This window comes from Hyaena hyaena, unplaced genomic scaffold, assembly GCF_003009895.1.
Source record: "Hyaena hyaena isolate Hyena2069 unplaced genomic scaffold, ASM300989v1 scaffold_771, whole genome shotgun sequence".
In the NCBI taxonomy this organism is placed as follows: Eukaryota; Metazoa; Chordata; class Mammalia; order Carnivora; family Hyaenidae; genus Hyaena; species Hyaena hyaena.
In genome coordinates this window covers 818,496-845,565 of record NW_024081402.1, presented here as the reverse complement: position 1 = coordinate 845,565, position 27,070 = coordinate 818,496, and the positions used below count along the sequence as shown (strand labels likewise).

The 27,070-nt window shown below is 34.6% G+C and overlaps 1 protein-coding gene across 4 annotated transcripts in view; it reads right to left on the bottom strand.

Annotated features, from left to right (window-relative positions):
* The window catches only part of UBE3A (ubiquitin protein ligase E3A), a 100,340-nt gene that overhangs the window by 24,388 nt on the left and 48,882 nt on the right, over nucleotides 1-27,070 (bottom strand). For all 4 annotated transcript variants that reach the window (XM_039218638.1, XM_039218639.1, XM_039218640.1 and 1 more), the window contains 2 exons: nucleotides 16,302-16,609; nucleotides 8,827-10,073 (listed from right to left, as the gene is read on the bottom strand). In XM_039218638.1, the coding sequence (XP_039074569.1) occupies nucleotides 8,827-10,073; nucleotides 16,302-16,609 (1,555 nt within the window). The remainder of the gene's footprint in view (nucleotides 1-8,826; nucleotides 10,074-16,301; nucleotides 16,610-27,070) is intronic.

Sequence of the window (27,070 nt, the reverse complement as noted above, 5' to 3'; positions counted from 1 at the left end):
TAAGAGATTAATAAAATACACCGTAAATTCTAATGTGAACTACTCATATTTCAATTTTTAATGTATTTCAAATTTACTAATAGCATGCCTGACTGATTACCCACTTTATTTGTTAAATAGACCTAAAATGCCTTCTGGCCATTAATTTTTTTTTTAATTTGCCAAATCAGAGTATTGATGAGTGTTCAAGTTATTCCAACCATTCCAACAAGAATTTTAAAAATGGTTTTGAGAAATGCAAATGTAATAAAGATAACTGTACTACAGTCCTTAAGTAATCACTGTAGATAACAGCACTGGTTTGGACATTCTAGTATGTCTATTAAAAATAAAATCTCAAACTCATGAATCAGGCCAGTTGTTCTAGATCAATGTTTTTCAAACTGTCAACTGCCACTCAGTGGGCAGCCCAATTTATTTGGTGGTTTAAAACCAACAATGGGAGGAAAAACAAAGTGTTTCACATAGTAATGGCATCTACCATTCTGTGAAACTTTTGTTTCAACTATATGTACAGATATACATACACGTATGTACCTATGCTACGTAAAATCTCTTTCCTACTTAGGATTGCAGTCAAAAAAGCTTTAAGAACAAAGGCTGAAATTATCTAGATATCTTCAACTTTTACAGTCTATGAATTTAGAATCTTTAGTTTTAAGAAATGTCCTGTTAACAGTGGTCTCTAATATTTACCAAAAAAATTTTATGCCAATTTTTTAAAGATAATTTTTGTGACAGAGTGTTGTGAATTGAGACAGAATAAATATTATGTAGTAGTTCCAACTATCACTTAACTTTAAACTTTAAATTTTAGCAAGCGACTCAGGTAAGCCTGTTTCCTCATCTGCAAAGAAAAAAAAGGGATAGTACTCTTCATATGGCAAAGATGTGAAGGCTTAATAAAAATATATGGCAAAAAGTTCTAGAGCAGGAAATATTATTAAGATAACACATCATGTTGCAACCTTTTAAAATAACTTTGATCTCTAAACAAAGGATTCACAATTTGATTTTACATCCTAGTCCCAAGTTTGAAAAGAATCTTGGGGAAAAATAGTTCCAGTTGGAAACCTGTTCAAGTCACAGAAAATAAAGAATGCTGAGAACTAAATCAGAATTATCAGCTCCAATGTGGTTTACCCATCACGCCAACATCCCATATTGCCATGGAACGCATTCCTAGTTTCCTTCTTCCAGTTCCCACCTGCCTAGGTGTCAAAGGAATATAAGTCAATGTTTATATATATGCCCTTATAACACAAAGACAAATCTGCTTATATCAAAAGTATAATGCATTCCAAGGTGAAAAAAAAATGATTATCTGATATTTAAATTATACTTCCTATAGTTCCTCATTAACATTCACAAATGAGAGCTAACTCCATTAATCAATGTGATTGATATCTTTTTAAAGAATTTGATGTAGATTCTACAGGATTCAGAGGCCATGTGTTGTAGTCTTAGCTCCACCTGAGACATGTCATAGGACACTGAAACAAATTTATCTTCATTCTTTTTTTTTTTAATGATGTTCCTAGCACTTTTTTTTTCTAGAGAGAGAAAGAGGGAACATGTGAGCAGGGGAGAGGGGCACATGGAGGGAGAATCTTAAGAAGGCTCGACACTCAGCACAGAGCCTGACATGGGGCTCGACCCCACAATCCTGGGATCATGACCTGAGTTGAAATCAAGAGTCAGATGCTCATCCAACTGAGCCACCCAGCAGCCCCTAACTTCATTCTTATAAAATATTAAATGCCTGTCTGTCTCTATCAATCTCCATACTGCTCACCACCCTGAGTGCTAAAATAATTCAATGTAATATTCTATAATTATAATTGTAAGCATATAGCTGTATCTTTCTTTGCTTTAGTTTCATCTATAAAATGAAAATGATAAATAAAAAATTAATATATATGAAGCACTAGATGAATTCCCTGTACAACAATGCCTTTTTTATTGTTACTTTTATTTGTACTAAAAATTCTTTCAAGTATGCCTGATAAAAACCCAGATATTATAGAACAAAAATATTTCAGTAACAATGCAAGAATATACAACACCATGTGCTAGTGCACTATTCTCAGCACTTTACATATACCAATTCACTGCATTTTCACAACAACCTTATAAGGCCAGTAATATTATCAATCCCATTTTACAGATGAAGACTCCAAGGTAATGACAAGTTCAGTAACTTGGTTTTAATGTTAGTAAATGGTAGGGCAGAGATTCTAATCCAGGAGGAAGCTCTTAACTATTATGTCTTCCTCTCTCTCTTCAATGACTAGCAATAATCTTTTTTGAAATTATAAATGACTTCTATTTTCCTCATGTTTTCTGTATTTTCAATTAGTTTTTACAATAAACATATATTTCATAATCAGGATGTAATCAAATGTAAATATGTAAAAAGAATGGTTTGAAAAATAGGTGGCAACGGAACTCTCCAGGCAAAAATTTCCCATTATTATATATGTTAGATTATCATTCTCAGGTATATACTGAGTGGTTCTATAAAATACTTTATCATTTATCTATAATGGACAGCCTACCTTTAAAAACAATTTTTACTTTTAATTATAACATAAAATTTACCAGTTATCATTTGACAAAGGCCATTAAAGGGCTGCATTTATTTTTATTTTTCCTAAACACAACGACTCCTGACCCACTGTTCAAGTAGAGAATGATTACCACTTTCTGTAATTAATACATACCATTTAAAACAAGATTATGAAAATCAAAAACAGAATTATGAAAATCAAAAGCTGTCTTGAATGCAATAACAGGATATTTGGAAACTGAAAGACTGGGTCAGTGAACATTCTGAAAAGGAAAATCTGTATGAATCCTTGAATTGAAATCATTTAGTATACAGACCTATATCTTTATACATAGGTTTTCTTACAGTAGGGTATATTTTGTATTAATTTAATATGAAGACTGGCAAAGGGCAGAGTACTGGGTTAAGATAAACAATAACAGACTGGATGTAATAGCATCTACCTCTTCCTTATATGACTTCCTCTTCTTACTAAGACTCTTGATTTCATCAATTGTTGGAAAAAACGATTTTCAATTTCTGAACTTTTAATTGGCCATGATGATGAAATCCTAGAGAGATCATTTTTTAAAAAATTGATCTGGTATCAAAGCATTCCTAGAATACCTAGGCAGGATGACATCTTAATATAAAAATAAACTTGCCAGATGTAAAGCATTAAAAGGAAAACCCTATCCTTTAAATCTTTTAGTATTCTGGGCTATTATTACTTATGACAAAGTCATCTTTATCCAAAACAGACCCAATACTTAAGAATACCTAGGATCTCTAAGAATGACTGGCTTAAAGAAATCCAGTCAACTTATTAGACTGTATGGTTAAACACTTTGTTTATACCTCTAAGTTACTGAGTAGAAAAAGATCTTTAGATTTTTTCATTTAATTTTTTCATTTCTCTATAAACAGATAGTTTTTTACATTTTACATAAAAAGTTTACATGTTTGGGTAATAGCCAAATCTATAATCATATCTGCTTTTAGACCAGGAACCTTGAGAGTTCTAACATTTCCAATTCTGCCATTAACTTTGATAGGCAGAATCTGAGATTCATTTTTCTCACATGTGAAAGTAATAACAAATTTCATTGTTTTAGATTATTATATGATGCTGAGAATCTATGTAGATCTGCTTCATTCCCCTAATCTCCCTTTGAGGACATAAATCAGGCAGGAAGATCTTCATTTCCTTTAGAATAAATCGTAAGAAACAATAATCATCATTGCATTAAGCACAATATAAGTGTACAAGATAAAATTAATCATACTCAGAACAGCACAAGATAATCTAATTTTTTTAATGTTTTATTTATTTTTGAGAGAGAGATAGAGACAGCATGAGCAGGGGAGGGTCAGAGAGAGAGGGAGATACAGAATGTGAAGACAGACTCCAGGCTCTGAGCTAGCTGTCAGCACAACCCTGATGTGGGGCTTGAACCCATGAATCATGAGATCATGACCTGAGCCAAAGTCGGATGCTTAACCGACTGAGCCACCCAGGCTCCCCAAGATAATCTAATTTTTAAAGCACTGTAGGTCAACTGTTAAATAAAAGAATCAGGTTTTATATCAATAACTACGGGTGTCTGTCAAGGATAATACTGGGACCTGGGTCAGACAGTACTGTTAGAGCCCAGAAAAAAATGAATGATGTTTTTAGAGGTGACTGAGCAGAACTAATTGGTAGTAGGGGGCTTTACATTTGTGCTTATCATTTTTATCTGTTCCAGTTCTCAGTATTGGACTTTCCTATCTAGTTCTACTTAGCCATTCCTTTCCATCTTTAGATCCCCACTCAAAATTCTAGGATTCCCAGAACCAAGAACCTAGTCTGAACCAGGACTCACACCACTGTCAATCCCTATTCTACACCTGTTATTTTCATCACCCTCTCAAAGACTTCCAGTTTCCCAAGTATGTACTTGTATATAAAAATGGCCTCAATAAATATGTATATGTAAATTGTACCAGTTGCCATCTTCCCAAATACTGGTTTACAGACTGGCTTTAACGGAGTATCTGCAGACATGACCAGAAATATAGATTCCTAGGCTCCACACCAGAGTTCCTAATCTGAATCTCTACAGAGTAGAACCTTGAGAAAAAAAAAAAATTTTAAAGAAATTTCCCATTCAGATGTGAAGGCAGTGATACTCATGATACTCATACTCTCCTAACATAATCTTCTAAAATTAAAAGTATGAATGAATATTTACACCCTTTTCCTTTGGGATTGCTTTGTCTAAGAAAATAATAAAGTATCTCCTTGTAAAGGAACAGACAAGTATTATGAGTAAAATACTGTAAGAAACTTATCATGTTAGGATTGTTTTAATTCAAATGAGCTCATGGCTATCACTGTACTATTTTCTAAGAAACAACAAAACATAGTGAAACTCCTGGGGGAAACATTCCAGTAACTTACAGGTATGGGAGTAGTTCTTAAATGATTCTGAGATATCTACTTGTGAAAAGGCAATTAATATTTTACCATATTTCATTGATTCTAAAATTCAAATTTCTGTTTTTGCATTTTAACATCTCTGAAATCTGGACATACCATACTATTGGTAGCAGCTCACTCACAACTAACTGGCAGTCTTTTTCTCTTTTTTAGTAGTAATAGTGTGTCCTACAATCAATAGCATTTAAGGTTCACTAAAATACTATAAACATTAATTCAGCTGTCATCAACGACAGTCAGTCCCTCTAGAAAAAACTCTTAACAGTTAGGAAATAAACTGCTACTATGGTTTCAATTATATGGTTGAAGAAAATGGCTAACATATTTTCCATTAAAACAAAATCTGTAATTATTAGCTGAAGGTACTACCTCCCTCCCATTTCTTCCATGCCAGTCAGCCTAACAATTAACTGAAAAATAAGACATTACAGAAAACATACTCAAGAATGTCATATATGTAGTCACTATTTTCTGGGCCTCATTTGTAAACTAAGGAGTAGAGGAACTTCAAGGCTCCTTTTAGCTCTTAAAGTCTATGACCCTGTAACCTTAATTATTTAATTATTAATACTGAGCTCACCACAAAGTTTCTCATTTCCTCTTCTCTTTCTGACCCTATATTAGCAGGCCATAAGAAAGTGGTCTATAGATTTTGTTTGTCAAACTGATACAGAAGAAAGAATGAGGCTTTAAAAAAGCAAAGTAGATCCTTAAGGAATAAGATGGGTTTTTTTTGTTTTTTGAGTTTATTTATTGTTGAGACAGAAAGAGACCAGAGTTTGAGTGGGGGAGGGGCAGAGAGAGAGGGAGACACAGAATCCAAAGCAAGCTCCAGGCTCTGAGCTGTCAGCACAGAAACCGATGCGAGGCTCAAACACACGAACTGTGAGATCATGACCTGAGCCAAAGTCGGAAGCTCAACCGACTGAGCCACCCAGGCACCCCGAGGAATAAGATGTTAAAACCCATCAGTACTTTTGAGATTTCAGCTGAGAAGATGACCTTAAACTATTTTCTATTGTTAACCTTCTACTTTTTGTTACTAAAATCCAATGATTTTATCATAATCACACCTTTGAATATTTTTAAAAAATAGAATATCAACTTGACTGACTCACAAGGGCTATTTTGATGATTTTATTTTTCTGACCTTTCATATTGTTATTAAAAAGGAAAGAAAGAAAACAGAGAAGAAGAGTAAAATTTGCTTAGTAGGAGCATTTAGAGCCCCTAAGAAGCTTCTCAGTGGTCATAATTCATCTTTGTATCTTTACTGCTTAGCAAAGGGCAAAGATTTCTAAATTGAACTGCTTTTGTGGACTGGTAATATTTAAGTACAGATATTATCTAGTGAATCCTGATTTACAACTGGTGAAATTGTAATACTCAGGTTTTTTTTTTTTTTAATTTTTTTTTTTAATGTTTTATTTATTTCTAGGAGAGAGAGAGAGAGAGACAGCGTGAGCAGGGAAGGGCCAGAGAGAGAGGGTATCACAGACTGAAACAGGCTCCAGGCTCCGAGCTGGCAGTCAGCACAGAGCCCGACGCGGGGCTCGAACCCACGAACCGCAAGATCATGACCTAAGCGAAAGTCGGACGCCTAACCGACTAAGCCACCCAGGAGCCCCTACTCAGGTTTGATATAATGAAGAACTCACTAAAAAAAAACACAATTTCTTAGCATCATTAAAAAGTTCAGTTAATTTTACCTTAACCTTTGCTTTAAAAAAGGCCTTATAAAACCAAAATGATCGTTTCCTCAAAGTTCTAGATGGTAGAATAAATAAGTATACAACAGGTACTTGAACTTTTGTTGATTCTTATTAGCCTTGCTTTACTATGGGGGTGGTGGCGGGAAACAAGGCAGGGGAAGGAAAATAAAGCTGGGTAGATTTCTTAGCAGAAGGCAGATAAGGAAAGTGGACAACTTTTAAAAAAAATTTTGGATTGAATCTTATACAGAGTGATTTTACTGCCTTTTTTAAAATGTTTTATTTACTTTTGAGAGACAGAGACAGCATGAGCAGGGGAGGGTTAGAGAGAGAGACACACAGAATCCCAAGACAGGCTCCAGGCTCTGAGCTAGCTGTCAGCACACAGCCCAACATAGGGCTCGAACCCATGAACTACGAGATTGTGACCTGAGCTGAAGTCGGACGCTTAACCGATTGAGCCACCACGGCACCCCATTTTACTGCTTTTTAAAAGCCAGGCATCGCTTTTGCTGGAAATAGATGGAAGGATCCTCACCCAAAAAGCCAAACATAAGATGTGTCGTTTGAGGATTTGCAGTTCTGCTCTAAAAATTGAAATTTATAGATAGACCTCAATGTGCTTTTCAGAAAACATCACTCAAGTTCTTATGAGATATGCTACCATCCTGCTTAACTATGTAAAGTTGATGGCTGCATGTTAAGTTATTAAGTATATTAATTATTTATGTAGCTCAAAACTAAAGGAGTAAAATAAAAAGGATCAGAAAGCAAGCAATGATAATTACTCCAAACAATTAATGCCTTTTTCTGCTTCCGATGAAAAATTGCTTGAGTTGCTTAAATAATGTAGAACCTTTCTTCAACAAAAGAAATATATTTGACGTTTTTAAAAACCAGTAAACAAACAAAAGAGGCACAAAAATCTCTGAAACGTTTAAGTTTCTGAGTTGTCAAACAACTTTTTCCACTGGTTTAGTTTTATGAATATTCAGATTTAGACAAATCCATTCTAAAACTAAAATATACTTTAAATAAATACCACTATTTCCTAGCTGTGTCATAATTTATCTTTTGCTAGTATGCAAGGTTTACTGTATCTTAATTTTAGCTGACATCAACTTTTACTTGAAGTGGTTAAAAAAAGAACTAATAATGATGGGTGTATCTAATATTCTGAATATAATAAAAACCTGTGATAAAGCACCCTATGGCAAATGTAAATTTTGGTACATGACTGGCAATTGATTTCTGTCTTCTGAACAGGCCTGCATTCTTAAATGGGGGCATTAAGATTCTTATTTTCTGCTAAGGGAAGGAATGAACAAAAGGCAACCAATCTGGAGATACAGGAAGTTAGAAAGTGTGTACCTGTGTTCCCAATATTATCCTAGCTCAGTCTCATTGGATTGGGTTGATGATACAAGACACCATTAATTTCAAGATTCCTGGAATAGCTGCTGTTTTCCCAGAAGTTTCAACAAACTTCAAGACCCAGAGTAGTTCATACGGATACTTAAGTGATTAAAAAATACCACAATCAGGCAGTGCCATAGGGGCATTATGAGTGACCCAGCAGTAACTCTTACTAGCAACACACATTAAAGTATCTAGATCACTTCAATTTCACAATAACCCAACTCTAAATTTTATGTCATGGAATTTTTGGATACTACTTATTATTCTATGGTATGACTTTATTGTACCACTCTTCCCAGTTTTAGCATCTCCACACTCCCCTTGTTTCTGTGTTCTAGTCTTTTCCCAACATTCACTTTCTTCTGAATAGAGAAAACACCTTTGGGATTAGGTGACAATATTTAGAAAATCTATTATTTTTCAAAGAAAGAGTGACCATTATTTAAGACAACCAACAGTTTGTGGAACATATTTATAAATTTGGATAGGAAGAACAAACGTATAAGGTTTACATTTATAATACAAAATGTCCATGTGTTCCTAAACCATATAACACATTTTTTTCAAATAGTCATTTATAAAATGAAATCATTGAAGTGTATTACAATCTCCCCAGCAATCCATACGTATTTTAGTACTTATTTTTAAGCATTAGCGCAACTTACCCGGACAAGTGCATCATCTATGATATGGTCACGTCTCACTTTGAGTCTCAAATATGGATTCAACTGCTGTCCTTGAACTAAACTGTAGAGAACAGTGATTCTTCGTTCACTGTACATGCGAATTCTATTGTCATAATATAATCCCAAATTCTTTGTGACAGCATTCAATATAAAGGGACATGTCATGAAAGAGAATTTGTTCTCTGTTTCTACTTTGAAAAAAGTATAATCTTTATCCATTTCTAGAACATCATTCAGTGGTTCATTAATAAACTCTTCAAAAGGGATAAGTGGTTTTCGACAGTCCAGAGTTTTAACACCAAGTTCAGTTTCCAGTGGGTCCACTCGAGGACCTTTCTTGTTTCTTCTCTCCTCTCCCAAAAGCTCCTGAAGTGTCAATTCACTGGACTCAGGAATGGGTTCTTCATCATCTTCTTCATTATGATTTGTGTCCACTTCCCCACCCACTACATTTGCATAGTAAACCATTTTCAAGCACTTTGAAGCAGCAACAATAGCATCATCGTCATTCACTAGATTGCGACTATTAAATTCATTGCTTATGACTTTGTAAGTAATAAGTTGCTGAAATGTTTCCATCATTCTGCGAATCTGGTCTGCACTGTATTTAGACCACAGTCTAACCAATTTTCCTTGGGCTGCAAGGGGTAGCTTACTCATTGCTTTGCAAAATAATGGCAAAGCCATTTCCAGATATTCAGGACTGTGGAGATTTCTATTCTCCATTACAATAATGAATAAATTCAGATAATTAGGATCTCGAGAGTATACATTGTGATATGTCAAGTCACATTCCACATTAGGTGACAAATATACAAGTGCATTGAGAAAAGCAGTTTCTATTTTTTCATTAGAGAGTAATCTGGTGTAGACCCTTCTAATGGCCTCAATATCCACAGACACATCATCAGGGCCTAATTTTTGTAAGTTGTTATCTCCTTGTGAACTATCACTTATCCTTGAAGAAGATGCTTCTGAATCTTCTTCCATAGCAGCAGCAGAGCATGCAGCTTTTTCCTTTTCATCCTCATCTTTGTCTTCATCCTTTCCTTGAAGAGATTTCAGTTCTTCCTTGGTGTGTTGTTTGACTTTCCGAAAGCTCTGTACCAATGCCTCAGCACTAGAAAAAACTCTTCCAATAACACGGATTAAAGGGGAATAATCCTCTCTTTCTCTACATAATTCAAGAATTTCATATACCGTCTCTTCTGTTAGGTAAGTCACATCTAGAAAATTAGAGAAAAAAGGAGAACATTTATTTTTTAAGTATGTTTACTTTGTCTTAATAAGTTCTAGTGAAAAGACAGCCAAACATTTTGTACTCAATGCCATTAATGAGGTACAACTCTTTTAAAACGTATCTGATACTTAGATTCAACAAAATATATTTACTTATTTCTTTCAATGAATCAACAGCAACCTCTCCCATTCTTTTACATTTTCATTAATACACAGCATTTAATGAGTTCAAACTCATTTCATAATCACAGTACACTGCAGCTTTAATTTGTAAATATGGGAACCATGCTATCATGTGCTAATCTGATTCATCCACACCTCTTACAACCTCACTTTAGAGAAGAAACATTGTTCTTCTGAGAGGTTTCTTCCTTATTTCACTACTTTGTTCTCAAAAGACTGAGAAGGCAAGAAAGGTTCCTTCAGCAACCTCTTAAATAAACAGCCCTTGTCTTACTTTTGTACATCTCAAAATCAAATGGTTCCTTTGGAGTCTTCGTTTTTAGTTTTTTCCAGGGTGGTTATTCTGTGGGTGATTGAAAAGAATTAATACACCATTACTCATAAGACCTGAAGCTGGCAAACACTGCCATCTGCAGCCAAGAATCAGGTTGGAACAAACCTTACAGAGTAACAGGAAACAGGGTAATAAAAAATAGGGTGGTAAGAAGGCAATTTATGAGCAGACAAGTGAAAAGACTAGTACTGTAGCTACCAATTTCCTTCTTTCTGGGCAGATTTGGACAACATCTCTTAGCTTTCCCAGGTTTTTGAGATTAAGTGATACTTTCAGGCCACAGCTTTTCCTTCTGGCTAATGGGGGTGATGCTCAGAGAATGCTCTGGAAGCCATGTGTTAAAGGTAACAATGTCACTTCAGCTGCATTGCTGAATGGCTATGTGAAGCAGAACTTTGCCAACCTAGAATAGAATATCATGGCTGTCACAGATGAGCTAGAAATAAATTTCTACTTTGTTTAATAAGCCAGTACTCTTTCTGGTATCTACTTAATACTGCAGTCTAGTTAATCCTTACTAGTACAGAAAGAAGCTTTTCACCTTTTTCTATCTTGCCTTCAGAGTCTTTAAGACACCAGTAATGACTGTCCCTCTAAATTAAGCTTAATCTTTCTTGGTATTTTTTCTCGTCCATATACAAATTTTAAAGATAAGCTGTTTTTGCACTTAATTACCATTGTTTTTGCTGTCTATAGTATTAAATCCAAAGGAGTTTTAGTATGTTTTTCTATTATATCCATTCTCCCTCATTAAGAACCCCATAAGAGGCAAAACTGACAGGAGGCAATGAAAAGCCAGACGAAATATCAATTTATTACACATTTTCAGAGTTACAGTAATGTTAAGTTGAACTCCTAATGAAATCACAGAAGAAGCAAAAAGAAGAGAACATTTCAAGGATTCTGGAGATAAAAGTCTCTGGAGACAGGGACTACTACAATGGTGAGAGTCTGTAACAGATTGCTAGCATGCATCTCACTTCCACTCACATCTATCTCTATATAGTAACTTAGAGCTCCATTATCACCTTTTCAAATATTTTTATATTTGCTGTTTTTATATTTGCCATTATTTTCTTTCAGACAAAACCAGATAAACATATGCCTCTCATTTTCTTCACCAAAAAAATTTAAATCTATACATATATCCCCTTGAGAGGAATGAAGAATAAGTTTGGAGCTTATGGGATGTATAAACTTAACTAAAAGGGAACCCCAGTGGATGAAGCACATTAGAACAAAGAAAAACTCCATGTGTGTTCCCTGTCTTAGGCTTTGCTTACTCAAACACACAAAAAAGAATATTAACATGCTGTTTTCTAAAACTCCAAGTTGTCATCTTCTACTCAAATGTTAATTTATTTTATGTAATTTAATCTTAGCTTTTATAATGCTTGACTTTTTCACAGAAAGCATTGAGTACAGTGGTTGAAGAGAAAACCATGTAAAACATTCCATCTAACTCAAAGAGTAGTAAATCTCAATGCTTGGGAATATCATACAATTGACAACTCGCAAATTCAAAACATCAAATAATAGAACTCCCTGGTACTTACTATGAATTTCAATTTAAAAAAGGAAAAAAAATTTTAAATTAAAATTAGCTTAGCTATAAATGTACTCAACACTCATGATTTTGTTTTGATAGTATCAAAAACAAAAGCAAAAAAAATCCACCCTTCATTTTCTCACTTATAATCTGAGATAAGCTAAATAATCACAAAATTTCACCTTACCAAAGCTGAGAAATCTACCTTAACACTATTTGCTCTCTTGTGACTTGCATGAATATCAGGTCAACTGGGGATGACAATAAATTGGGTTTTTTTAATAATTTTTTTTAATGTTTTATTTATTTCTAGGAGAGAGAGACAGCGTGAGCAGGGGAGGGTCAGAGAGAGAGGGAGTCAAAGACTCTGAAACAGGCTCCAGGCTCCGAGCTGGCAGTCAGCACAGAGCCCAACGCAGGGCTCGAACCCACGAACCGCGAGATCATGACCTAAGCAAAAGTCGGACGGTTAACTGACTAAGCCACCCAGGCGGCCGTTTTTTAAAAGTCAAACAAGAACACAAGTGACTGTATTTCAAGTGAAAATAAGAAAATAAAAAATATTCTGATCCTACAAACAACTTCCTTAATAAAAGAAGTGGAAATATCCTTTTAAACGTTACATAAGTAAATTTCACTTTAAAAATCAACTATATCACCTGTTGTAATAGCTACAAGAAGAATGAACTCTCTGGGCAAAGACAAGTCAAAAGCCTGCGAGCTTCATGTTATCTGTGTGTTTAAACGTGTTTTTGTGATCCCTAATGACTATCACATGTCATCACATTATTTAAAGTATTCAAATGTTGTAGACAGGTAAGACTAACCAATTACTAAAAGGATATGAAACCATTAATGTCCGACTAGTGTGTATCATTCTCAACTGATATAAAGATGTCATTCAATGTTGGACAGTACCCCGAGAGTTTTGTGTCCTGAGCTACACTAGTTTGGTTTACATGAATATGTCAACTTAAATTTTCTACTGAGATTTTTTTCTAACTCCAAATTAGAATAATTAATCATTCTGTATCTAAAAGATGATCCTCTGAAACTGTGGTCTTCTCTAACATGCTGTCATAACAGAAACTATAAAAACTAAACATTTAAATTCCAGTCCTCATTTGTACCTAAAGAATGGCATGTGACACAGGTTTGCCAATTACCGAAGTGAAAGTCCACTGATGAACTTCTGATGGCTGAGTTTCCTGATAAATAGGGGCAGCTATGATTAACTCACACTGTGAGTTCAAAAATCTCCTAATTTTTATTAGTAGATACACTAAAACACCTATAGTTTACTTTACGGGTTTTAACTCTTTATGAGTTAATCCTCAGGTTTGTTCCAGGATATACAGGACTGCTTTTCCAAAGTTTCCATTAAGCTACTTCATTTATACTAAGAAAATTAAAAAGCAAAAAGAGTTTAGTGTTTGTTTCACAGCAAGCCATTATAGAGGCAGCATATATTCTGAGCAGTTAAGAGTGGCACTGCCAAGCTCCTTCTCCAGGAACTACATTCAGCATCTCAGCCTTAAGCTGTCCTAGCTTTGAATTGTGTCTGTGAGCATCTGTGTTTATCTCAATTCATTTTGTGCATCTGTTAGCAATATGTGTCCTAAGGTATCAGAAAAGCCTCAGAGGTTATTTTTTGGGTAAGAGAACCTCAAAATTTTTTATATAGAAATTAATGATAATCACTTCTTCACTTATTACATTCCATTTTGGCTCACAAAAGATTTCATGAGAATGCTCTATTTTCAGATAATGGGGGATTCTGCTCAACATCAGTAATCTCTTCCTGAAAAGTGTGAAACTGCTAACTGGAAGCTTATTTCCCATTATTTTCATTGGAAAAAATTTTATAACAACTTCTTATAAGACAACACGAAACCCCTATCTAATTTCCTAAAATGTAACCAAAACAGAATAAATACCTATTATAAGTAGCTACTTGGTAGGACTAAAAACTCTGCTTCCTATTCATCAAATCATAAATTTATTAACAAAGAATTGCTTTGTGTGCAGTAACATGAAATATCTATCTTAATGGACAGTAACATTCTAGACCCACTCACCTTTTTGCTGACATACTATTCAGAACATCCTCAAGTGATTCTGAAATTCTACTAATTGTATATGAAATGTATCAACACTTTTCCCAAGAGTTTTGGGAATTCTGAGGGGGTGCCTGGGTGGCTCAGTCAGTTAAGTGTCTGCCTTTTCAGCTCAGGTCACGATCTCATAGTCCCTGGGTTCAGGCTCCTCGTCAGGCTCTGTGCTGACAGATCAGAGCTTGGAACCTGCTTCAGATTCTGTATTTCCCTCTCTCTCTAACCTTCCCCCGCTTGCACTCCCTCTTTCTCAAAAATAAACAATTAAAAAAATTAAAAATTAAAAAAATTTTTAATAAACTGTTTTTCAGACATAAATTAGTTTAAAAAATACTGTAATTAGAGACTTCAGACATAAATTAGATGAAAAAAACACTAATTCAGTGTTTTTGTGATAAGCATTCACAATGTTTATCAATAAAGAGATGTTCTACTAAGAAAATGTTAAATGAAGGAACATTCACATAGGGTATACCTGTATATTTTTTAATATATGTGTGTTCCTGAAAATACACTTATTCTGATAATTTTATACTTAAGAAAATTTGTATGCAAAAACAGTTTGGGGCAAACTATTAAATATGTATAGAACTTTGTAACTAGAACTAACAAATATAATTAACAATTAAAATAAAAGCGCTACTGTAGTTAATGCACTTGTAATTCCTAGCAGAAAAAATATTATAGGAAATACAGAAAGTTGCAGAAAAATGGGAGGAGCAGTAGAGTAACATATTGAAAGAAAGTACAAGGAATTGATAAATTAGACTTGAGCAAAAACGGGAAACAAAAATGGGCATAAACATTCAATAAGCATCTACAATGAAACACATAGCCAAAAAGAAACTGTGTCCATCTACCCTGCACTCAAATATAATCCCCAAAGCTAGCTGTATTCAACTGCACCAGCACATTATACATTTAGTAACTGTTACTCCGTGGTGCACACTTAATGGGGAAATGGGTATAACAGAGTCAATGCAACTCTCACATTGTACATACTGACCACATTCACCTAATTATTCACTCTGTGTGAGCTAATTCATGTAACAGAACCATGCATTTAGGAGCAATAAAGTTCTATAAAGTTATGAAGTTAGCTATATTATGAAACTAGAATAAAAGATATATATATATAATATATTCCATATCACCAATTAAACTTGCATTCAAATCATGTTATTGAAAACTTTCGATGTGTTCTCCAACTTACATGTCTTAAACAAAAAGCTTCCTTTTTTAATATACCTCTGATAGGTATCTATGCACCCTCTGTTATCCAGAAATTCAACTACTTTGTTACTAACATTGATTACCTTCATTGAGGAAAAAAAAGCTTGGATTGGAAGATTAAAAATTTTTTTCTTTAAACAATTTTGGAATATAGGACCATTTACAAAACAAAGGCTTGGGTGAAGACTGCCATTAATAAATAGGTGATGATTCTTGGCACGATGAGTGTACCAAATGCCTGGAGGGAGCTAAGAAGGATATGGGAAGAATATTAGAAAGAAAAATTCAATTATTTCTCAAGTAAGAGCTACAAAATTTTGCTTTGCCCTCAGAAATGGAAAAGACTGTCACCACTTCTTTCTGCTTCTTTCACCTCATAGTGCTCAGGTTCCACAATTCATTCTACATATTCAGTCCAGCTATTTAAAAATTTCATTAGATTCTATAGCCTAGTTTAGGGGATTACCACTTAATACATTTTTCCTAGTGAAATATGTTCAAAAGTTCCAATCAATCTATTAAACAAAGGATCTTTTGGAATTTAATGTGCTTATAATTAGAGACCATTAGAACTGTAAAATGTAGTTAAATAGTTCAATTATTAGTTCTTTGCCTAATTAGTTAGTTCTTTGCTGTCCTTTGCCACAATAAATAAGTATAAACAGTGGGAAATAAATACCACTATTCTAATACATCTTAATGTTACACAATTAAAAAAAACAAACAAGAATCTCACAAATTATTTAAATCTCCAATCTGATTTTTCAGTCTAAAGTTGTCAATTAAAAATAGAACATCTTACCTCTAAAATCATCTCTTGCTCCTTGTCCTTCCTTCTTGTTCATTTTTATGTCAGAGCAGGAGTTGTTAGGGGCACCTTTCGAGTTTTCAAGGTAAGCTGAGCTTGCTCCTTTCTTGGAGGGATGAGGATCACAGAGTTTTGCATTAATCTTATAAAGCTCGAGGGCTTTAATAGCTGCTGCATTGTTATCCATACGAAGAAAAGTTGGACAGGAAGCACAAAACTCATTCGTGCAGGCCTCATTTCCACAGCCCTCAGTTAACTGGTGGTAGTAGCGTTCTATTAGATGCTTTGCAGCTGCTCGCTTCCTGTAGCAAACATTCAAATAATAAGCACAGTGATTAAGATTAGTACAGCTATCATGTAAAAAGCTCAACAGATCATAAAGGCGAGGCAAGAGGCAAGTTAGTCAAGCACTAAAGTAAAAAACTGGCATACAAAGATGAGGTGTAGAAAATGGAGATCCACTATTTACAAATAAAGCTTTTAACTAGATAAATGCTGTTTAAGATACTAAGATAAAGAACAGAAATATTTATCAAAATCATTTTTTTTTAATATTTTTATTTATTTCTAGGAGAGAGAGAGACAGCGTGAGCAGGGGAGGGTCAGAGAGAGAGGGAGATACAGACTCCGAAATAGGCTCCAGGCTCTGAGCTGGCAGTCAGCACAGAGCCCGACGCGGGGCTCGAACCCACGAACCGTGAGATCATGACCTAAGCGAAAGTCAGACACTTAACCGACTAAGCCACCCAGGTGCCCCTAAAATCATTGTTTTAATAGAATATGTTTTTCTTTGGCTTAAAAAAATGGGAGGAAAGTTTATTTGATGGTATATGTGCTAAAGTAGTTAGCAGAACAGATGAAAATCAGAAGGTTTATGATGAAGAGTTTTAGTATTTTATCACTTTAAAAAACTGACATTAAGAAAATAAGAGTCAGGGCACCTGCGTGGCTCAGTTGGTTAAGCGTCCGACTTGGGATCAGGTCATGATCTCATAGTCCATGGGTTCGAGCCCCACATCAGGCTCTGTGCTGACAGCTCAGAGCCTGGAGCCTGTTTCAGATTCTGTGTCTCCCTCTCTCTGCCCCTCCCCTGCTCGCTCTCTGTCTCTCTCAAAATAAAGACATTAAAAAAAAATTTTAAAAAAAGTCTAGTTAAAAGTATCAATCCAACTTTCCTTTATATAATTACTATTTTAATAGTTTGTAAATACTTGATTTATAGTTAACAGAGAACTTCTATCTGGAACAAAAAAGGTTTTCTGCCCCAATTATCTACAATATGAGGGATTTAAAAATAACCTATAAATGAAATATCCAAAGCTGTGTTATACTGCAAGAAAATGATTCTGAGCATACAATCTTGAACCCAAAACATGTCTTTGAACTTGCTCATTAATATCATGTCATAGGAACCTGGAACATTTTAAGTTCCTTGGGGCAAAATCTTATGTTTCATATACTTGTGAATTTAAAGTATGTAGATTAATGTTTTTCATTGGCTGTTCCAGTAGAGCTTCCAAAGACACTGAGGAAGAGATTATTTCCTCAAGCAAGAAGCTGGACTACAATATCTATCTATATGGTTTATTCAACTCTAAGATCTCTGCTTCTACTCTGATGATGTGAGGTTATGGTAATTTAAGTAAAGTGGTCTAGATCCAAAGAAACAATTCATAGCCACTCCTTTTGGTCTCAAATTCACTTACATGGGAATAAAAACTACAAGTAATCAAAACGATAAAAAAAGAATTTACCTAACTCTCAAGATGTTCCTACAATTAAATTACCTTACTAACATGTAAGACTAAATGGCAAATGGCAGTAGAGTTCACATCTTTGTTAATTGTGAGATACATCTTGTTAATCATGAGAAACTGAACAGAAAGGCATATGAGCAGTAGATAAGGGACATACTAATTTCTAAACTAAGTGACAAAGACTAGCACAATTAACCCTTGAACAATGTTGGCATTAGGGTGCAAACACTTGGCACAGTTTAAAAATCTGCAAATAACTGTAGATGCTCTCATAACTTAACTACAAATAGCCTACTACGGACCAGAAATCTTACCAATAATATAAAGAGGCAAATAACACACATTTCTTATATGTATTATATATTCTTATGTTAATATAAGCTACAGAAAATATTAAGAAAATCCTAAATACTAATTCATAGTACTGTACTGGATTTACCAATATATAACTTTATATATTAAAAAAAAAAACTTCATGTAAATGGATACAATTCAAACATATGTTGTTCAAGGGTCAACTATAATTCAAAAACATTCATTCTGATGCATCTATCTTTTAAATGTGCCATGCAAATTCATGCATACAGAGAAAAAAGAAAAACCTAAAAAACACACTTAAAAATTTCATGAGCATTACTTATTTTATATGTAGCTACAAACAATCCAACTTTGAAACTTAAAGATTATTCTAGATATGTCACTACGCAAAATATTAATTTACGTGACATGTAACGAAAGAGAAATACAGTCTCTAGAAGATTTATGCCATCACATCCCAAATACTGTAGCTTTCCCTAGTGAAAATGTAAATAAGTACGTAGTTCTATTCTGGAGGAAAATTATGAACACTTATCAAAAGTCTTAAAAATCAAAAATCAGATATCTGTGAAATTAATTAGCCAATTATGCAAAAATACACCGTTTCTATGAAATTGGAAAAAATGACATGCCTGTTTATATAATATGGGATTAATTAAATGAACTGATAACAATTCACACAGTGGAATAAATGAAGTTACCAAGATCTGAATTTGGCAAGGAATAGTCTTTCTCATTCATCACTAATTAAGAAAAGTCAGTTACAAAGTTGTTAAGTTTAAGATCAGGCCACTTTTATTTTAAAGTGTTAATAGTCATTTTCTCTAACTGATGTTGACTAAATGCGTTTTTTTAATTCTTCCATATTTTGCTTCTAATTTTTCTATAAAAACCATGCTACTTGTATATTAAAAATAAATACAAATGAGGAAATGTTAATAGCCTTATAACTTCATATACATGATTTAAAGGGCCTCAAGATTTACTAAACTGTCCCTATGATTTTTTAATGATTAATTGTAAAAATTCAAAATACCAATCTAGTTACTTTTCTTAATGTCAGGTTTTGTCCTAAGAAAAATCCCCCCAAAACCCAACAATATTACATAATGCTTCTGTATGTAATGCATAAAGGAGTATGAACAGTAAAATTAGGACAAGACTGAGAAATTAGAAAATGTACATTAAGTTACAGCTCTTTCTGTCTCTAATTACCTATACAGTCCTGAATGAGTAGTTCTCTGAGCCTCAGTTCTCCCATCTTAAGATTCCTTTCAGTTCTAAGATTTAGGTTATTCTATGTAATAGGTAGGTGCAAAGTGCTAGTATTTGATGAATGTCTGATATAACACACTAGATATACTGCTAGGCACTTTGGGATAGGTTATCTCTTTGAATCCCATTACTTTGAGGATTATCTTCAGTCGACAGCCAGAAGGAGCAGAACTGACAGAGTAAAATCATGTACCCAAGATCACACAAAAGAAAATGCAGAAATCAGGACAAAAACAGGAGTCAGGGGTCTTCTGGCTCATTTCCACTATACTGCTTCAAGAAAGTGATTCATTTCAAAACAATTCTTAACTATACTAACACTAATGACTCTTACAGGAAAAAAAAATCCCAGAAATAGTATGTAACTGAAAAAAGCAAAAAACTTGAAAAATCAAAATTTGAATCTCATATTTATGCATATCTGCTGTCTCACAAGTACACCAAGCTTTCTGAAGAGATTCCAAAACATTCTGTAAGAAGTTAATACATCTATAATTTCTTGAGAACCTATGTGCTACAGATGTTCTCACTTTAGAAGGCAGTAAACCCTAGCAGTTAAAAGCTTGCACTACAAAGCCAGACTGCCCAAGTTCACATGTTGGCTCTGCTACTTATTAACTATGTGGCCTTGAATGAGTTACTTAACATTTCTGCGTCTCAGATTCCTCATCATTAAAATGATGGTACACAATTACCATGACTGTGAGAGAATTAAATGAGTTAATATATATAGTTAGAACACTGCCTGGGATATAGGAAGCACCATGTGTTAGCTGCTATTATTGTTATGACTGTTACTAAGATCCTCATAAGCCTCTGAACTGGCTAGATAAACCATCCTTCTGCTGATGCTCAGAGCAGTTACATCACAAATCACACATCTGATAAGAGATTTGAACCCAGGCTTGACTCAAAAACCTTGAGTTTTTAATATCACTAAGGGGATATTTAATACCAGGGAGGTATTAAGTCTGCTTCTCTGCCCAAGACACAGAAATAGCAGCTACACAGCTGAAACAGGATTGAAGAAAGGCCATCCCAGAACCTCCATGTTATCAGTGTAATCAACCATATTAAGCATTTTTCTTCTTTCCTCACACCAATGACACCCTGAATTATCTCTGTCTAATTCTGTATCCCCATATAATCTAGAGCATTAAAAAAGGTTTCTATGTTGGTAATGTATACATTAATAATGTCACTTTTATAAATAACTTGTACAAGGTTAATCCCTATATAGTAGGAATCATCAAATCATAGCTGTGGGCCAAAACTAGCCTGCTGCAAAAACAAAACAAAACAAATGAAAAAAAAAAAAAAAGTCTTATTAAAACATACCCAAGCTCAATAATTTATATACTGTCTATAGCCGTTTTTGCATTACAACAGCAGAGTTGAGTAATTTTAAAAGAGAGTGTATGGCTTGTTAAATCCTAAAATAAATACCACCTGGCCCTTTACAGAAAAATATTTCCCAACTCTTAATTTAGAGTCTGCATTCCTTGCTCTCCAGTGACATTTCCATCTAATCACATGGTCGGCTCACTCTTTCCCCTCAACAAATCAATGCAGCAAAATGTGTACTTTTCCCCAACTATGATTAAAGAAAAGAGAGAGAAAGAAAGAAAAAGGAAGGAGGAGAAGGGGGGGAAGAAAAGTAGATAGCAAAAAGGAAGGAAATGAAAAGACCCTTCCCTAACCAGACTGCTTTAGTGACACCATATCTGCCACTCATAATCAAAACTACAAGAAAAGGGGCTATGGCTTATTTTTTTAAAGTTTTTACTTAAATTCATTAGTTAACATACAGTGTAGTATTAGTTTCAAGGGTACAATATAAGGATTCAACTTTTTTTTAATTTTTAAAAAATGCTTTTTATTTATTTCTGAGAGAGAGAGAGAGAGACAGCGTGAACAGGTGAGGGTCAGAGAGAGGGGGAGACACAGAATCCAAACACAGGTTCCAGGCTCTGAGCTAGCTGTCAGCACAGAGCCCGACGTGGGGCTCGAACCCATGAACTGTGAGATCGTGACCTGAGCTGAAGTCAGACACTTAACTAACTGAGCCACCCAGGCGCCCCAGGATTCAACACTTCTATACAACACCTAGTACCTATCACAAGTGCACTTGTAAACCCTACCACCTATCCCTCCACTTACCTCCCCTCGGGTAACCATCAGTTTGTTCTCTATAATTAAGAGTCTGTTTCTTGGTTTTCCTCTCTTCCAATGAACCCCGCTCCCCAGCCATGTTTGTTTGTTTTGTTTCTTAAATTCTATAGGAGTGAAATTATATGGTATTTTGTCTTTCTCTGGCTGACTTATTTCACTTAGCATAATACTCTCTAGCTCCATCAATGTCACTGCAAATGGTAAGAGTTCATTCTTTTTTATGGCTGAGTAATATTCCATTGTGTATATATACCATATCTTCCTTATCCATTCATCAGCTGTTGGATACCTGGGCTGTTTCCACAATTTTGCTTTTGTAGATAATGCTGCTAAACACCAGGGTACCATGGATCCCTTTGAATTTGTGTTTTTGCATTCTCTGGTTAAATACCTAGTAGTGCAATTGAAACTATAAAATTCCTATAGGAGAACACAGAGTAACCTCTTTGACATTGGCTATACCAACTTCTTTTTAGATCTACTTCCTGAGGTAAGGGAAACTAAAGCAAAAATAAGCTATTTGGACTTCATCAGAATAACAGCTTCTGCATGGTGAAGGAAGCAATCAACAAAACTAAAAGGCAACCTATGGAATGAATGGGAGAAGGTGTTTCCAAATGGCATATCTGATAAAGAGTTAGTATCCAAAGTATATAAAGAACTTATAAAACACTCAAAAACCCAATACTCCAATTTAAAAATGGACAGAAGACATGAATATTTTCCCAAGGAAGATACCCAGGTGCCCCACAGACACAGGAAAAAATGCTCAACATAATTCATCAACAGGGAAATATAAATCAAAACTCCAATGTGGCACTGCCTCACATGTGTCAGAATGGCTAAAATCAACACAAGAAATAACAGGTGTTGTTGAGGATGTGGAGAAAGGGGAATCCTCTTGCACTACTGGTGGGAATGCAAACTTGTATAGCCACTCTGAAAAACAGTATGGGGGTTTCTCAAAAAGTTAAAAATTTGGCTCACTTTCTATAGTTTATGTTTTCTTCACATCTCATGGACTTTTCTTATTGAGTCAATAATGGAAGAGGGCCAAGCGAGATGTGATGAGCAAACTCTCAAAGCAGACAACTGAAAATATCCATTTAAAACAGACAACAGTGGGGCACCTAGGTGACTCAGTCGGTTAAGAGTCCAACTCTGGCTCAGGTCATGATCTCATGGATTGTGGATTTGAGCCCTGCACCCAGCTCTGTGCTGACAGCTCAGAGCCTGAAGCCTATTTCAGATTCTGGCCCCTCCCCTCCTTCCCCTCCTGTGCTTGCACTCTGTCTCTCTCTCCTTCAAAAATAATAAATAAATAAATAAAGTAAGTAAATAAAAACAAATAAATGAAACAGACAACACTTTCTATTTACTTATTTTAGTTCCATGGCTCGGTAAGACAGTTCTACAAATAAATGTCCTATGGAGTAAACTACATGTACAGGGCCAGAGCTACTCTAGAAAACTTGACAGAAACCTTTTAAAATTTAGTTTCACCCTCAGGGGAAAGAGCACTGAGGTCACCAATTAACTTTGAAATGAAAAAATAAAGATGAAATGATGGACAAAAGGATGGATATGTGATAATACAATGTAAGTATTAATAGTAAATTATAGATGGTAGCATATTGTGTCACCTGCAAAGCACTTTCAACTTTGCTGCATGTTTGTAAGTTTCCAAAATAAAACACTGGGGGAAAATACTATTACCATAAATACTATAACTTCTGAGAGGTCAATTGGCAGAGGAAATGATTTCAGCCATCGGTGGCCAAAATAGGAAACCAACATGCCATCAGTGGCACTAATATCATGTTTTCTGATCTTAAAGCTACTTTTGAATCAATCTAGTACTTAACAAAACAAAAATCGCTATAATAATAATGATAAATATTTGGATCACTCTTACAAAATCATCTTTTTTAGGGATTTAAGGAGTGGACTAAACCTTGCAGTTATCAGAAATAAAAACTTTTATAGATACTGTTGAGAAACAAGTAGAATTCTTTCAGTGTTTTAATAAGAAAATTCTTACATGGATCTTTGAACTTAAACCAAGATTATTTACTGCATGTCAAAGTTTGCTTTATATAGGTGATAAATGAATCTTCTGGCATTTTCCTTCGACCAATTGAATTAGAGAAATACTAAATTTATCTGAACAGAGATAAAGAGCCAACCAGGAGATGTGTCAGCAAGATGGAGGAAAAAGAAGCTCTAGAAGTTAATTCCCTCACAGAAATATTAACATGTACATACATGGTCCAAAAACCCCTTATGAGACCTCTAGAAACCAGTTAGAAAGCTGCAGTACCCCAAGCAATCTCAAAGCCAAAATAGTGCCAGAAATGTGTAAGAAAAGCTATTTCATTTCAACTGTGCCTCCTCAAGCTGGTACAGTTCACACTCATGATGACAACCTCAACCTACAGCAACATTCCTGTTTTTTGGGGGTGAAAGGAGCTACTGAAGGGACTAGTTTTTGTCTGGCCAGACTTGGAGAACTGATGGAACCAGCACATACTGGATGCCTAGAAGCTACAGAAAGCACTAGCTTATTGCAGGACTAGAGTACCTGAAGCTCTTGAAAAAGAAACCAACAAAGTCTTTAATTGGGAAATTACAAGTTTAAGTCCAAAAATGATATACTCCAATAAAAGGTATTAAAGGTACCAAGAATCTCTAATGAATATCTTCCCCTCAATGAAGCCAATTCATACAGACTAGAAGAGGTGGTTCTTTTTATGAGGCAAAATCTAAACAAAAAAATTAAAAAGCATTATTAAAAACTACAAAATACCACCCCACCCAAACCAGGAAATTACAGTTCAATTCCAATCAAAGGAATAAAATCAAGTTCTAGAAATAACCTTAAAGAAGCAGAGATCTATGAATTACCTGACAAAAATGCAACATAACTGTCTTAAGGAAACTCAATTTGCTACAAGAGAACACAAGGAGACAATTAGATGAAACTCCCATGCATTAACAAAAAAAGAACTCATCAACAAAAAATATAAAAAGGAACCAATCAAAAATTCTAGAAACAGAAAAATACAAAAACTAAATTGAAAATTCACAAGAGGCGATCAACAGCAGACTTAAGCAAAAGAAAGAAAATAAACTCAAAGTCAGGCCATTTGAAATTCCTAAGTCAGAGAAAAATTTTTTTAAATGACGAAAAGTGAAGAAAGCTCAAGACACTTATAGGACACCACCAACCCTACTAATACACGCAATTAGGGAATCCCATGAGAACAAAGAATGTGGCAGACAGCTTATTTGAAAAAGTAATGGCAAAACACTTCCCAAATGTAAGGAAGGAAATTGATATCTAACTTTAAGAGATTTCTGAAGGACTCCAACTACAGTGAACTCAAAGAGGTTGATACTAAAACATACTATAATCACTGTCAGAAGTCAGAGAAAATCTGGAAAGCAGCAAAAGAAAAATGACTACTCATGTACAAAAGCAGCTATCATAAGACTATAAGGTTTCTCAGCAGAAACCTTGCAGAAATACCAGAAAGAAGTGGGATAATATATTCAAAGTGCTGAAAAAAAATAAGTGCCAACCAAAATACTGTATCTGGCAAAACTGACTTTGTAAATACAAAATCATGTAAAAACGTAAAACTGTTTGGTAAAGGTAAATATATAAACAAATACAGAATCCTGTAATACTGTAATGGTAGTAAGTAAATCAATCAGGTAGAAGTGAAAGATGAAAACATTTTTTAAAACTGTAAGTATACATTGATACAAAACATAAAAAGATGTAATTTGTATCTTCAGGGAAAAAAGGGGGGTAAAGACAGAAAGGAGTAGAGTTGTTGTATGCAATTGAAATTGCTATCAGTTTTAAATAGATTACAACTATAAGATGTCTTATGTAATTTCCATGGTAACTAGAAAGAAAATACCTAGAGAAGATACACAAAAGAAAATGAGACAGGAATCAAAGCATGTTACTACAAAACATATCATTGAAACACAAAGGAAGACCTCACAGAGAAAAAGGAAAAAAATAACTACAAGACATACAAAAAACAAAAATGGCAATAGTAAGTCTTCTCTATCAGTAATTACCTTAAAGGTATGTGGATTAACCTCCCCAATCAAAAGACAGAGTGGCTGAATGGATTAAAAAAAAAAAAAAGACACAGCTATATGTTACTTACAAGAGACTCACATTAGATAGAAGGATCTATGTGAGCACACAGACTGGAAGCGAAAGGATGGAAAGAGACATCCTATGTGAATAATAACCAAAGAGAAGAAATGGTCATATGAATGAGCACACACACACACACGCGCGCGCGCGCACACACACAAAGAAAAGAAACAAATGACACATTATGTAATAAAATATATATTATAAATATGTATGTACCTAACAGAAGAGCACCCAGATATATTAAGCAAACAATGACTACAACTAAAAGAGAAAAAGAGATGGTAACACAGTAATAATAGGACATTTCCATATCCCACTTTCAATAATGGGGAAGAAAATGATTAGGAAACAGAGAACCTGAACAACATTAGACCAAATGGACTAAAGACACACACATGAATTTATACCCAACAACAGAATACACATTTTCTCAGTTGTATATGGGACATTTTCCACAGGAGATCACATGCTATGTACCATAAAGTAAGCTTTTTTTAAAAAAATATTTTTTCTTTTATTTCTGAGAGAGACAGAGACAGCATGAGCAGGGGAGGGTCAGAGAGAGAGAGGGAGACACAGAATCTGAAGCAGGCTCCAGGCTCTGAGCAAGCTATCAGCACAGAACCCAATGTGGAGCTCGAACCCACGAACCGTGAGATCATGACCTGAGCTGAAGTTGGACGCTTAACCGACTGAGCCACCCAGGCGCCCCATATACCATAAAATAAGTTTTAACAGATTTAAGAAGACTGAAATCATACCAAATATCTTTTCTGACTACAATGGAGTTAAGCTAGATATCAAAAGCAAAAGAAAATCCTGAATATCTACAAAATATGTGAAAATCAAACCATACAGTCCTGAATAACAAATATGTCAAAAGAAATCAGAAGGGAAGGTAGAAAATATCTGGAGACAAATGACAATAAAACACAACATACAAAATGTATGGAATGCCACAAAAGCAGTATGAAAAGAGAAGTTCACAGTAGTAAATGCCTATATTAAAAATCAAAGACTGCAAATCAACAACCTTAGACTTCAAGAAATTAGAAAAA